This window comes from Schistocerca serialis, chromosome 10, assembly GCF_023864345.2.
Source record: "Schistocerca serialis cubense isolate TAMUIC-IGC-003099 chromosome 10, iqSchSeri2.2, whole genome shotgun sequence".
In the NCBI taxonomy this organism is placed as follows: Eukaryota; Metazoa; Arthropoda; class Insecta; order Orthoptera; family Acrididae; genus Schistocerca; species Schistocerca serialis.
In genome coordinates this window covers 203,689,003-203,704,061 of record NC_064647.1, presented here as the reverse complement: position 1 = coordinate 203,704,061, position 15,059 = coordinate 203,689,003, and the positions used below count along the sequence as shown (strand labels likewise).

Below are 15,059 nucleotides of genomic sequence, written 5' to 3'. Positions count from 1 at the left end.
GCGAAAGGGGGGAAGGAGAGGAAAAAATGAAGTGTCACGACAGGGAGTGGGGAAAGGCAGAGGAAGGGTATTCAAAAGGACTCGGGGGGGGGGGGGGAAGGAGGCAGAGGGAGGTTGGGTGGGGAGAAAACAGAATGGAAGGGGGGAGATGGAGCCTGGGGAAAGGACAGGAAAGGAAGGGTGTGAGGATCAGAGTTGATAGGAAGGATAAATGGAGGGAGAGAGGGCATCATCCGGGAGGGGGAGTTGACAGAAGCCACCTTGGGAAAGGAGATGAAGGGTTTAGAGATGGAGTGTAGTGGGGACAAAACAGTAAAAGCGTGGCAGAGGGCAGGGATTGGAGAGCAGAGAAGCAACCAGGGAGTGGGATCAAGGCGGCAGGAGATGTAGAGTATGCTGATATGTTCGAGGAAAAGCAGCAGATGGGAGAAAGGAATGAGGTCGTAGACTATCCGCGTGGGGGACGGGAGGCGTATACGGAAAGTGAGGCGGAGAGCATGGCACTCAAGGATCTGGAGGGACTTATAAAATTTGGGGGTGAAGAGGCGGATATACAGGCTTCACTGGCATAACAGAGGATGGGACAGATTAAGGATTTGTAGGTGTGGAGGGTGGTAGAGGGGTGCAACCCCCATGTCCAACCAGAGACGAGTTTGAGGAGTCGGAGGCGATTGTGGGCTTTTGATTGGATGGAGCGGAGATGAGAGATCCAGGTGAGGTGACGGTCAATGGTGAGGTCAACGTAGGTGAGGGTGGGGGTGAGGCGGACAGGACGGGCACAGACGGTAAGGGAGAAATCCAGGAGTCGGAAGGTGCGAGTGGTACGACCTACGATGATTTCCTGGGTCTTGGAAGGATTGAATTTCAGGAGCCACTAGTGACACCATGCGGCAAAAAGGTCAAGGTGATTCTGGAGAAAGCGTTGGGACTGTCAGAGGGTAGGAGCGTGGGCAAGGAATGCGGTGTCATCGGCGTACTGCAGGTGGTGTACTGAAGGAGGGGGGGGGGGGGGGTGTTGGGGCAATCTGCCGTGTACAGGAGGTAGAGAGAGGGGAGAGGACAGACCCCTGGGGCACACCTGCAGAGGGGTAGAAGGTGTGGGAATCGGCATTATGGATGGTAACGTAGAAGGGGCGGCGGGAGAGAAAGGAGGCTATCAGATGGATGTAGTTGACAGGAAGGGTGTAGGTTTGGAGTTTAAACAGGAGACCTGTATGCCAGACACCTTCGTAGGCCTTTTCGAGGTCGAAGGAGACAAAAATGGCGGAGCGACGGGAGTTAAGCTGGAGGGAGAGGAGATGAGTGAGGCGGAGGAGTTGGTCATCGCCAGAGAAGGAAGGTCGAAAGCCACAGTGGGTGTTGGGGAGAAGGTGGTTTCGGCGGAGGTGGTGCTGGCTGAGCGAGAGGCAGGTGCTTAAGTACTCTATCAGGGGCGCCGCTATTGGTCGCTGGAACCACGTGTTCCACTGTGGCGCCCTCACACCAAAGCGGGACAGGAGACGCGCGCCGCCACAGCTTGCGGCGCGATGGTGCAGAGACCTCTAGGAGCCTTCGATATCCATGACGTCTGGAGCGGATTCAAATTTCGCGGCGCGCGGTACCAGAATACCCACTCATCCATGCTGATGAAAAGTTGGAGGGACGTTAGTGCTTAAAAGACTCGCATAGCATTTACCAGTGACGATAGAAGTAACAGGACCCGCAGCACTCATTTCCTCGATAAAATACGGCCCTACGATAAACGATGCCATCAGTTCGCACCACACAGTCGCCTTTGAAGAATGAAGTAGTACTGTTTGATGTGCGTGCGTGTTTTCCGCTGCATTTATCAAGCAGTTATGAGTGTTCGGATGAAAATCGGTCTTCGTCTGTCCGCAGAATGTTCCATGACCATTCATTGTCCATTTCCATACGAGCAAGATATTCCAGATCGAACGTATGTTATGCTGGCAGCTGTGCAGGGTGGAACTCCGGAACACGGGTGACTTTATGTGAATAGCAATGTAGGATATTTGTAGGATTTTAGGCACTGTGCTCGCAAGCATCGCTCGATGACTCCTGCACTGCCGTGGCCACATCTTCGACAGACGTCAGATCAACTGCATTCCTCTGTCTGCCATATTGGACTTCGGCCTGTCTTTTCGAATTCTGTTTTCATTTTCTCGAGATCCTTAGCAGACATAGGACCAATGACTTATTTCATACCTTTGGGTGATTGGAAATTCTGCAGGTATACTGGCTCACCGTCAGCGTTCATGTAAAAGAGCTTTACCAGCAGCGCGGGATTCTTTATGTGGACAGCCATGTTAGGCGTCTCGGACACAAGCTGAGGAACAGCCGTGTGCCGCCCGCCCTTTGGTGTGCATATTCTGACCTTAAAGCGCCATATATGATAGAATTTTTGTTAAAATTATTTTCTATGATGTGTCCCACTGCGTCAACAATATGCAACGAAGAAACATGCCAATTTTAAACGAACGTGAAATCTCCAAGATTGGCGATCATTTACAGAAACTCGAAATTTAGCGCGGACTTCAGTGCGAGATGCTTATAATACACTACTGGCCATTAAAATTGCTGCACCAAGAAGAAATACAGATGATAAACGGGTATTCATTGGACAACTATATTATACTAGAACTGACACGTGATTACATTTTCACGCAATTTGGGTGCATACATCGTGAGAAAGCAGTACCCAAAAAAAACACCTCTGGCCGTAATAACGGCCTTGATACGCCTGGGCATTTAGTCAAACTGAGCTTGGATGGCGTGTACAGGTACAGCTGCCCATGCAACTTCAACACGATACCACAGTTCATCAAGAGTAGTGATTGGCGTATTGTGACAGACCAGTTGCTCGGCCACCATTGATCAGACGTTTTCCATTGGTGAGAGATCTGCAGAATATGCGGGCCAGGGCAGCGGACGAACATTTTCTGTATCCAGAAAGGCCTGTACAGGACCTGCAACATGCGGTCGTGCATTATCCTGCTGAAATGTAGGGTTTCGCAGGGCTCGAATGAAGGATAGAGCCACGGGTCGTAACACATATGAAATGTAACGTCCACTGTTCAAAGTGCCGTCAGTGCGAACAATAGGTGACCGAGACGTGTAACCAATGGCACCCCATACCATCACGCCGGGTGATACGCCAGTATGGCGATGACGAATACACGCTTCCAATGTGCGTTCACCGCGATATCGCCAAACACGGATGCGACCATCATGATGCTGTAAACAGAACCTGGATTCATCCGAAAAAATGACGTTTTGCCATTCGTGCACCCAGGTTCGTCGTTGAGTACACCATCGTAGTCTGTGATGCAGCGTCAAGGGTAACCACAGCCGTGGTCTCTGAGCTGATAGTCTATGCTGCTGCAATCGTCGTCGAACTGTTCGTGCAGATGGTTGTTGTCTTGCAAACGCCTCCATCTGTTTACTCAGGGATCGAGACGTGGCTGCACGATCCGATACAGCCATGCGGATAAGATGCCTGTCATCTCGACTGCTAGTGATACGAGGCCGTTGGAATCCAGCACGGCGTTCCGTATTACCCTCCTGAACCTACCGATTCCATATTCTGCTAACAGTCATTGGATCTCGACCAACGAGAGCAGCAATGGTGCGATACGATAAACCGCAATCGCGATAGGGTACAATTAGACCTTTATCTAAGTCGGAAACGTGATGGTACGGATTTCGCCTCCTTGCACGAGGCATCACAACAACGTTTCACCAGGTAACGCCTGTCAAGTGCTGTTTGTGTATGAGAAATCGGTTGGAAACTTTCCTCATGTAAGCACGTTGTAGGTGTCGCCAACGGCGCCAACCGTGTGTGAATGCTCTGAAAAGCTAATCATTTGCATATCACAGCATCTTCTTCCTGTCTGTTAAATTTCGCGTCTGTAGTACGTCACCTTCGTGGTGTAGCAATTTTAATGGCCAATAGTGTATGCTAGCGACAAGACACAATCAATGCCCTTCTCCGAGATAGCAACGGAAGTTCTATCGATGACAGTGCTGCCAAAGCAGAGTTAATAAATACAGCCTTCCGAAATTCCTTCACCAAGGACTACGAAGTAAATGACCCAAAATCCGAATCAAGAACTGCTGCCAACATGAGTAACATAGAAGTAGATATCCTTGCAGTAGTAAATCAACTTAGATCACTTAACAAAAGCGAGTCTCCTGGTCCAGACTGAATACCAGTCAGGTTCCTTTCAGAATATGCTAAAATAATAACACCATACTTAACAATCATGCACAACAATTCACTCGACAAAACATCCGTACCCAAAGACTGGAAAGTTGCACAGGTCACACCAGTATTCAAGACAGGTAGTAGGAGTAATCCAGTAAATTACAGGCTCATTTCATTAACGTCGATATGCAGCAGGATTTTGGAACATATATTGTGTTCGAACATTATGAATTACCTCCAAGAGAACGGTCTATTGACACACAGTCAACATTAATTTAGAAAACATCGCTCTCGTGAAACACAGCTTGCTCTTTTCTCACATGAAGTGTTCCGTGCTATTGACAAGATATTTCAAATTCATTCCGTATTTCTAGATTTCAAAAATGGTTCAAATGGCTCTGAGCGTTATGGGACTTAACATCTGAGGTCATCAGTCCCCTAGAACTCAGAACTACTTAAACCTAACTAACTTAAGGACATCACACACATCCATGCCCGAGGTAGGATTCGGACCTGGGACCGTAGCGATCACGCGGTACCAGGCTGAAGCGCCTAGAACCGCTCGGCCACTTCGGCCGACCATTTCTAGATTTCTGGAACGCTTTTGACACTGTACCACACAAGCGGCTTGTAGAGAAATTATGTGCTTATGGAACGTTTCAATTATGTGACTGGATTCCTGATTTCCTATCAGAGAGGTCACAGTTCGTAGTAATTGACGGAAAGCGAGTAAAACAGAAGTGATTTCTGGCTTTTCCCAAAATAAGTGTTATAGACCCTTTGCTGTTCCTTATCTATATAAACGATAATCTGAGAGGCCGTCTTAGGTTGTTTACAGATGATGCCGTCGTTTATCGTCTAGTCACGTCATCATAAAATCAAAACAAATTGCAAAATAATTTAGAAAAGACATCTGTGTGGTGCAGAAATAGGCACTTGACCCTATATAATGAAAAGTGTGAGGTCATCCACGTGAATGCTAAATGGAATCCGGTAAACTTCGGTTGCATGATAAATCAGTCAAATCTAAAGACCGTAAATTCAACTAAATACCTAGGAATTACAATTACGTTCCTTCAAATTTATGAAGGAACGCATAGAAAATGTTGTGGGGAAGGCAAACCAAAGACTGCGTTTTATTGGCAGAACACTTAGGAAATGTGACAGATCTACTAAAGCGACCGCCTACACTACACTTGTCCGTCCTCTTTTGGATTAATGCTGAGCGGTGTGGGATCCTTATCAGACGGGATTGTGGAGTACATCAAGAAAGTTCAAGGAAGGGCAGCACGTTCTGTACTATCGCAAAATAGGAGAGAGAGTGTCACTGAAATGATTCAGGATTGGAGTGGCATTGTTAAAACAAAGGCATTTTTCGTTGCGGCGGAAAAAAATGAAATGATCGTATGGCATTGTCGGTCGGGAGGCCCCAGGGGGGGAAGTTCGGCCGCCGTATTGCAAGTCCTTTTTAGTTGACGCCACTTCGGCGACTTGCGAGTCAATGATGATGAAGAATACACAACACCCAGTCATCACGAGGCTGACCTCGCCGGTAATCGAACCCGGGACCACCTGCGCGGGAAGCGAGAACGCTACCGCAAGACCACGAGCTACGGACGTTGCGACCGAATCTTCTCACGAAATTTCAGTCACCAGTTTCTCCTACGAATGTGAAAATATTTTGTTGATGCGACATACGTAGGGAGAAACGATCATCAAAATAAAATAAGGGTAATCAGAGCTCACACTGAAAGATATAGGTGTTCGTTTTTTCCCCGCGCTGTGCGAGTTTGGAATAATAGTGAATTATTGTGAAGGTGTCCGCCCCGGTAGCTGAGTGGTCAGCGCGACAGACTGTCAATCCAAAGGGCCCGGGTTCGATTCCCGGCTGGGTCGGAGATTTTCTCCGCTCAGGGACTGGGTGTTGTGTTGTCCTAATCATCATCATTTCATCCCCATCGACGCGCAAGTCGCCGAAGTGGCGTCAAATCGAAAGACTTGCACCAGGCGAACGGTCTACCCGACGGGAGGCCCTCGTCACACGACATTTCATTATTTATTGTGAAGGTGGTTTGATGAACCCTCTACCAGGCACTTAAATGTGATTTGCAGAGTATCGATGTAGATGTAGATTCTGAGCAGTGGTTCTCTTTATACAGAGTTTTAAAACTAGAACTTCAATTATGGGCACCCTATATATCGGCTTTGACCGGACATAAACGAAATAATCATGCAAGCTACAACTATGAAGATGTTACTCCCTCCACTGTTACGTTAATTATTTTATGACGGTCAAGTACTCCATATTTAATAAATTCAAGACTCCTCTGATCATGATTTTAAAAAAATTACAGTTACAGAATTAATTTTAGATTTCGCACCAAAGATACTCTCTCATCGCTTAGTGCAGATATTGCTTTGTATGATCGCCAAAGATTAAACTTCGCAGTAAGCAGCAGTGACGCATCTGACGATCGATTAACAACTGAGGATATACGATGGCAGTGTTGTCTGCACCGTAAACAAAATCCCACGTCTCTTCAAAAGATTAACTGTTACATTAAACAGTACGACATGCTGTCAGGTTTTCATTCTAAATTCAGCTTCACATATAAAAGCAGTTCGAGTTAAAATGCTACTTTAGACTCATGTGAGACGAAATTATATTACGACAATATTTGATGGTACCTCTGCGCGGGAGGTACGACCGGAAATTTCCCAATGAAGCTTCGAGCAGCACACCATTGGAACACGGTGCAAGTGTGCTGGTTGGCCGCGTGGTGCGCTATCGTCGCGTTGGTTCACTGCGGTCTCAACACGCCGGAGGAAATACGGAAGGGCAAGGAAGCATGGGAGCGGTGGCGTCGCGCGGGGAAGAGGCACAGACATCCGGAGTGCAGAATATTTGGAGGCTTCCAGACTCACATCGGCGTGTACCCCTTCGCCATTTACATGCAGGTCAGGGAACGTACCGACGTCTGGCACTGTTCCGGCAGCATCGTGGCCAAGGAGTGGGTTCTATCGGCGCGCCACTGTGGGGGATATGAAATATGGGAAGGTGAGGAGCCATGATATATGTATCACAATGTGGTAAAAGTGTACTTATCCTGTCCACAGATCTTCCATTGTGTGCTGCTGTCAGTAATTATTCGCGGCATAAATTACGAAAAGTGATCTCCACAAATCGTTAGTTGTATGTGGATAGCCCATTACACTATTCGTTCGTTATCTCCGATGCTTCGTAAATACACATAGGTGGTACTACATGGCAGATTAAAAATGTGTGCCAGACCAAGACTCGAACTCAGGACCTTTGCTTTTGCAGGTAAGTACTTTACCACTGAGCTACCCAAGCACGACTCACACCCTCTCCTCACAGCTTTACTTCTGCCAGTACGTCGTCTGATCATTTGGTAGAGCACTCGCCCGCAAAAGGCAAAGGTCGCGAGTTCGAGTCTTGGTCCGGCACACAGTTTTAATCTGCTAGGAAGTTTCATATCAGCGCACACTCCGCTGTAGAGTGAAAATTTCATTCTAGAAACTTAGGTGATATTTTGTGCCGTCAGGCCCCTAGTTAACAACATTCTCGGAAATTTTGTCAAATTCGGAAGTAAGATACTATAATCCGTTCATCATAAGAATAAACCTGATGTAAACAAACAAACGCGATGATTGGTCAGAAACCATATCACACGTACACTGATGTTGTTACGCTCTTGGAAGTAGGTCCTACTTATGTATTAGATACCTTGTTACTGACTTCCGTTAAATGAAACGTTAAGATATTCAAATGTATAATCAGCCATCAACGTTTTTCTGTAGACTGTGGTGCTGCAAAGTGTGTAAAACCCCGTAAGAACAGTTTCGATGCTGAAATACCGTTTACAGTTTCATTGTGGACAGTGCGGGAAACGAACGAGTATCAGGAAGAATACATGGTTCTGTAATTTCCAAGAATGATTGCCTGTCGAAGTTACGGTGCCCAAACGATACGTATCGAATGTGCGATCGTAAATTATCATGCGACTCTGGTGGCAGACGTTATTAGATTAGATTGGATTAGTTTTTCGTTCCATAGATCCGTGCTGAGGAGATACTTATGGATGTGGAACATGTCAATATTTTTTTATAAAGCTGAAATAACAGTACTAATAGTATGAATATATACAATACATCATTTGTTTCTATTAAAAAATTCGTCAGTGGAGTAGAAGGAGTTGGCCACTAGTAAGTCTTTCAGGCTCCTTTTAAACTGATCTTTATTTGTAACTAAATTTTTTATGTTTGCTGGCAAATTATTGAAGATGAGTGTTCCTGAGTAGTGGACCCCTTTTTGAACTAAAGTAAGTGCTTTTAAGTCCTTGTGCAGATCATTTTTGTTCCTGATATTGTATGTATGAACCGAGCTGTTTGTTGGAAAAAGAGATATATTACTTAGGACAAATTTCATTAAGGAGTAAATTTATTGAGAGGCAGTAGTTAGTATACCCAGTTCTTTGGAGAGGTTTCTACAGGACATCCGTGAATTTACTCCACAAATAATATGTATTACACGCTTTTGGACTCTGAAATCTTTTATTTGACTTGAAAAGTTACCCCAAAATATTATACCATATTACATTATGGAGTGAAAGTAGGCAAAGTATGCAAGCTGTTTCATTTTTATGTCGCCTATGTCTGCTAACACTCGAATTGCAAATACAGATTTCTTATGGCGTTTCTGCAGTTCTGTGGTGTGCTCCTCCCAACTGAATTTATTATGAAGTTGTAATCCCAGGAATTTAAGACTGTCAACCTCTTCTATCTGCTCTTCTTCATACTTTATGCATATGCTGGGTGGAAACTTCTTATAGGTTCTGAATTGCATATAGTGAGTCTTTTGGAAGTTTAATTTCAGTCAGTGGGCTCTAAGCCACTTATTTTTATTTATTCATTTATTGTTCTGTGGGACCAAATTAAGGAAAAGTCTCCATGGTCATGGAACGAGTCAATACATGAAATTATAACACGATATTAGAAACAGATAAAATGAAATATAAAAAAACACATTCAGGTGACAAGTCGTAAGTTTAAATGAAGAAAATCAACAATGTAACACTGGAATTTGCTTAATTTTTTAGCTCTTCCAGGAGCTCCTCGACAGAATAGAACGAGTGAGCCATGAGGAAACTCTTCAGTTTAGACTTAAAAGAGTTTGGGCTACTGCTAAGATTTTTGAGTTCTTGTGGTAGCTTATTGAAAATGGATGCAGCAGAATACTGCACTCCTTTCTGCACAAGAGTCAAGGAAGTGCATTCTACATGCAGATTTGATTTCTGCCTAGTATTAACTGAGTGAAAGCTGCTAACTCTTGGGAATAGGCTAATATTGCTAACATCAAACGACATTAAAGAAAATATATACTGTGAGGGCAATGTCAGAATTCCCAGATTTTTGAATAGGGGTCGACAAGACGTTCTCGAACTTACACCACATATAGCTCGAACAGCCCATTTTTGAGCCAAAAATACCGTTTTTGAATCAGAAGACTTACCCCAAAAAATAATACCATATGACATAAGCGTATGAAAATATGCGAAGTAGACTACTTTTCGTGTTGAAGTGTCACTTATTTCAGATACTGTTCTAATGGTAAATAAAGCAGCATTTAGCTTCTGAACAAGATCCTGGACATGGGCTTTCCACAACAGCTTACTATCTATCCGAACGCCTAGGAACTTGAACTGTTCCGTCTCGCTTATAATATGCCTATTCTGTTTGATCAAAATATCGGTTCTTGTTGAATTGTGAGTTAGAAACTGTAAAAACTGAGTCTTACTGTGATTTAGCATCAAATTATTTTCCCCAAGCCACGAACTTATTTCATGAACTACATTATTTGTTACTGTTTCAATATTACACACAAGATCCTACACTATCAAGCTGGTGTCATCAGCAAACAGAAATATTTTTGAATCACCTGTAATACTAGAAGGCATATCATTCATATAAATAAGAAACAGCAGTGGCCCCAGCACCGACCCTTGGGGAATGCCCCACTTAACAGTGCCCCATTGGGACTGAACACCACTACCACTCTCAATATTGCGGAGAATTACCCTCTGCTTTCTGTTCTTAAAGTAAGAGGCGAACCAATTGTAAGCTACTCCCCTTACTCCATAATGGTCCAACTTCTGCAGTAATATTTTGTGGTCAACACAGTCAAAAGCCTTCGTTAAATCAAAGAAAACACCTAGCGTTCGCAACCTTTTATTTAATCCGTCCAAAACCTCACAGAGAAAAGAGAATATAGCATTTTCAGTTGTTAAGCCATTTCTAAAACCAGACTCAACATTTGACAGCAAATTATGTGAATTTAAATGCTCCAGTAACCTTGTGTATACAACCTTCTCGATAACTTTAGCAAACACCGATGGCATAGAAATAGGTCTAAAATTGACAACATTATCAATGTCTCCCTTTTTATAAAGTGGCTTCACTACCGAGTACTTTAATCGGTCAGGAAGCCGACCACTCCTAAAGGAAAAGTTACAGATATGTCTGAGAACTGGGCTAACATACATAGAACAATACTTCAGTATTCTGCTAGATACCCTGTCATATCCATGAGAGTTCTTGGTCTTTAGTGATTTAATTATTAACTGAATCTCCCTCTTGTCAGTATCATGGAGGAGCATTTCAGGTAACAGTCTCGGAACACTTTTTTCTACGAGCGCTATATGATTCCCTGTTGGGACTAGGTTTCTATTTAGTTCACCTGCTATATTCAGAAAGTGATTATTAAATACTGTACATATATGTGACTTATCAGTAACACGAACATTCCCACTACGCACTGATTCTATATCCTCGACCTGTCTCTGCAGACCAGCAACTTCCTTTACGACTGACCATTGTTGTTGTTGTTGTGGTCTTCAGTCCTGAGACTGGTTTGATGCAGCTCTCCATGCTACTCTATCCTGTGCAAGCTTCTTCATCTCCCAGTACCTACTGCAACCTACATTCTTCTGAATCTGCTTAGTGTATTGATCTCTTGGTCTCCCTCTACGATTTTTACCCTCCACGCTGCCCTCCAATGCTAAATTTGTGATCCCTTGATGCCTCAAAACATGTCCTACCAACCGATCCCTTCTTCTAGTCAAGTTGTGCCACAAACTTCTCTTCTCCCCAATCCTATTCAATACCTCCTCATTAGTTACGTGATCTACCCACCTTATCTTCAGCATTCTTCTGTAGCACCACATTTCGAAAGCTTCTATTTTCTTCTTGTCCAAACTGATTATCGTCCATGTTTCACTTCCATACATGGCTACACTCCATACAAATACTTTCAGAAACGACTTCCTGACACTTAAATCTATACTCGATGTTAACAAATTTCTCTTCTTCAGAAACGATTTCCTTGCCATTGCCAGTCTACATTTTATATCCTCTCTACTTCGACCATCACCAGTTATTTTACTCCCTAAATAACAAAACTCCTTTACTACTTTAAGTGTCTCATTTCCTAATCTAATTCCCTCAGCATCACCCGATTTAATTTGACTACATTCCATTATCCTCATTTTGCTTTTGTTGATGTTCATCTTATATCCTCCTTTCAAGACACTGTCCATTCTGTTCAACTGCTCCTCCAAGTCCTTTGCTGTCTCTGACAGAATTACAATGTCATCGGCGAACCTCAAAGTTTTTACTTCTTCTCCATGAATTTTAATACCTACTCCGAATTTTTCTTTTGTTTCCTTTACGGCTTGCTCAATATACAGATTGAATAACATCGGGGAGAGGCTACAACCCTGTTTCACTCCTTTCCCAACCACTGCTTCCCTTTCATGCCCCTCGACTCTTATAACTGCCATCTGGTTTCTGTACAAATTGTAAATAGTCTTTCGCTCCCTGTATTTTACCCCTGCCACCTTTAGAATTTGAAAGAGAGTATTCTAGTTAACGTTGTCAAAAGCTTTCTCTAAGTCTACAAATGCTAGAAACGTAGGTTTGCCTTTTCTTAATCTTTCTTCTAAGATAAGTCGTAAGGTTGGTATTGCCTCACGTGTTCCATTTCTACGGAATCCAAACTGATCTTCCCCGAGGTCCGCTTCTACCAGTTTTTCCATTCGTCTGTAAAGAATTCGCGTTAGTATTTTGCAGCTGTGACTTATTAAACTGATAGTTCGGTAATTTTCACATCTGTCAACACCTGCTTTCTTTGGGATTGGAATTATTATATTCTTCTTGAAGTCTGTGGGTATTTCGCCTGTCTCATACATCTTGCTCACCAGATGGTAGAGTTTTGTCATGACTGGCTCTCCCAAGGCCATCAGTAGTTCAAATGGAATGTTGTCTACTCCCGGGGCCTTGTTTCGACTCAGGTCTTTCAGTGCTCTGTCAAACTCTTCACGCAGTATCTTATCTCCCATTTCATATTCATCTCCATCCTCTTCCATTTCCGTAATACTGTTCTCAAGTACATCGCCCTTGTATAAACCCTCTATATACTCCTTCCACCTTTATGCCTTCCCTTCTTTGCTTAGAACTGGGTTGCCATCTGAGCTCTTGATATTCATACAAGTGGTTCTCTTCTCTCCAAAGGTCTCTTTAATTTTCCTGTAAGCAGTATCTATCTTACCCCTAGTGAGACAAGCCTCTACATCCTTACATTTGTCCTCTAGCCATCCCTGCTTAGCCATTTTGCACTTCCTGTCGATCTCATTTTTGAGACGTTTGTATTCCTTTTTGCCTGCTTCATTTACTGCATTTTTATATTTTCTCCTTTCATCAATTAAATTCAATATTTCTTCTGTTACCCAAGGATTTCTAATAGCCCTCGTCTTTTTACCTACTTGATCCTCTGCTGCCTTCACTACTTCATCCCTCAGAGCTACCCATTCTTCTTCTACTGTATTTCTTTCCCCCATTCCTGTCAATTGTTCCCTTATGCTCTCCCTGAGACGCTCTACAACCTCTGGTTCTTTCAGTTTATCCAGGTCCCATCTCTTTAAATTCCTGCCTTTTTGCAGTTTCTTCAGTTTCAATCTGCAGTTCATAACCAATAGATTGTGGTCAGAATCCACATCTGCCCCTGGAAATGTCTACAATTTAAAACCTGGTTCCTAAATCTCTGTCTTACCATGACAGACCATATGGTTTTAATTTTATCCTGAGACTTAGCTATTCTATCTGCATACCACATACTTTTTGCCTTCCTAATAACATTTTTAAGCATCTTACAATACTGTTTGTAATGGGCTGCTGCATTTAGATTTTGACTGTTTCTAACGTTTTGATATAATTGCCACTTTGTTTTACAAGATATTCTTATCCCTCTAGTCAGCCACCCAGGCTGCCTGTTTGTGCTAGTACCCTGTTTTAAACGTTCTAACGGAAAGCAACTTTCAAAGAGCATGAGAAAAGTCTTGAGAAAAGTATTATATTTATTGTCTACTGTATCAGCGCTATAGACATCTTGCCACTCTTGTTCCTTTATAAGGTTTACAAAGATCTCTACAGCAACTGGATCAGCTTTCCTGAACAGCTGATGACTATATTTAACACGTGTTGCAGCACAAAAATCTTTTAAAGTTAAAATTTGTGCATCATGATCTGAAAGACCATTCACCTTTTTGCGAACAGAATGCCCTTCTAGTAATGAGGAATGAACAAAAATGTTGTCTGTGGTTGTTCTACTGTTCCCTTGCACTCTCGTTGGAAAGAATACGGTTTGCATAAGATTATATGAATTAAAGAGGTCTACCAGCATCCTCTTCCTTGCACAATCACTTATACAATTAATATTGAAGTCACCACATATAACTAACTTTTTGTATTTCCTATAAAGTGAACCAAGAACCTCCTCTAGCTTTAACAAAAATGTTGTGAAATCGGAGTCTGGGAATCTATAAATAACAACAGTTAGAAGTTTAGCTCCGTTAAATTTAGCCACACCTGCACAACATTCAAACTCCTTTTCAGTGCAGTATTTAATATCATATCATCAGCAGATCATTCTAGAACTACACTCGACATACTATTTATAGCAATACTTGTGTCATCTGCAAACAAAACGAACTCTGCTTCTGGCAGTGTAACTGATGAGAGATCATTAATGTACACAAGAAAAAGCAATGGCCCTAAGATGGATCCTTGTGGGATACCACATGTAATTTCTTCCCATTCTGATGATGACTGATGACTTATTTCACTAGTCCCTTGCACTGCCACCCTTTGTTTCCTGTTAGCGAGGTATGACTTGAACCATTTTGCAGCACTGCACATGACACCATAGAATTCTAATTTATTTAAAAGGATGTTGTGGTTCACACAATCAAATGCCTTTGATAAATCACAGAAAATACCTGCTGCTTGTAACTTGTTATTTAATGAATTAAGTACATTTCCACTGTAGGTGTAAATAGCGTTCTCGATATCAGAACCCTTCAGAAATCCAAACTGTGTTTTGATGATATGCTATTTGTGGTCAGATGATTGAGAAGCTGCCTGTACATTACTTTTTCTAAAATTTTTGAGAATTCTGGCAAAAGTGGAATCGGCCTGTAGTTTGATGGTATCTCTTTATCCCCCTTCTTGAATAGAGGCTTGACATCTGCATATTTTAGCCAGTCAGGAAATGTCCTAGTTATAATTCACTGGTTACACAAGTAACTCAGAATTGTACTAAACTCACGAGAACATGCCTTAATTAACTTTGTTGATATTTCGGTGTAACCACTAGAATGCTTTGTTTTTAAAGATTTTATTATGGAAGTTATTTCATTTGGTGACGTGAGTGACATATTCATGTACCTGAAGCTATTTGTAAAGGCTAGTTTCAGATATTCAAGGGCATTATTTACTGATC

At 42.9% G+C, this 15,059-nt stretch overlaps 1 protein-coding gene across 1 annotated transcript in view; it reads left to right on the top strand.

The window, feature by feature from the left end:
• Window positions 1-6,925: 6,925 nt before the first annotated feature.
• Window positions 6,926-15,059, top strand: part of LOC126424692 (mast cell protease 1A-like) — a 78,343-nt gene continuing 70,209 nt past the window's right edge. Inside the window, exon 1 of the mRNA XM_050087418.1 lies at window positions 6,926-7,262. Within this exon, the coding sequence (XP_049943375.1) occupies window positions 6,926-7,262 (337 nt within the window). The remainder of the gene's footprint in view (window positions 7,263-15,059) is intronic.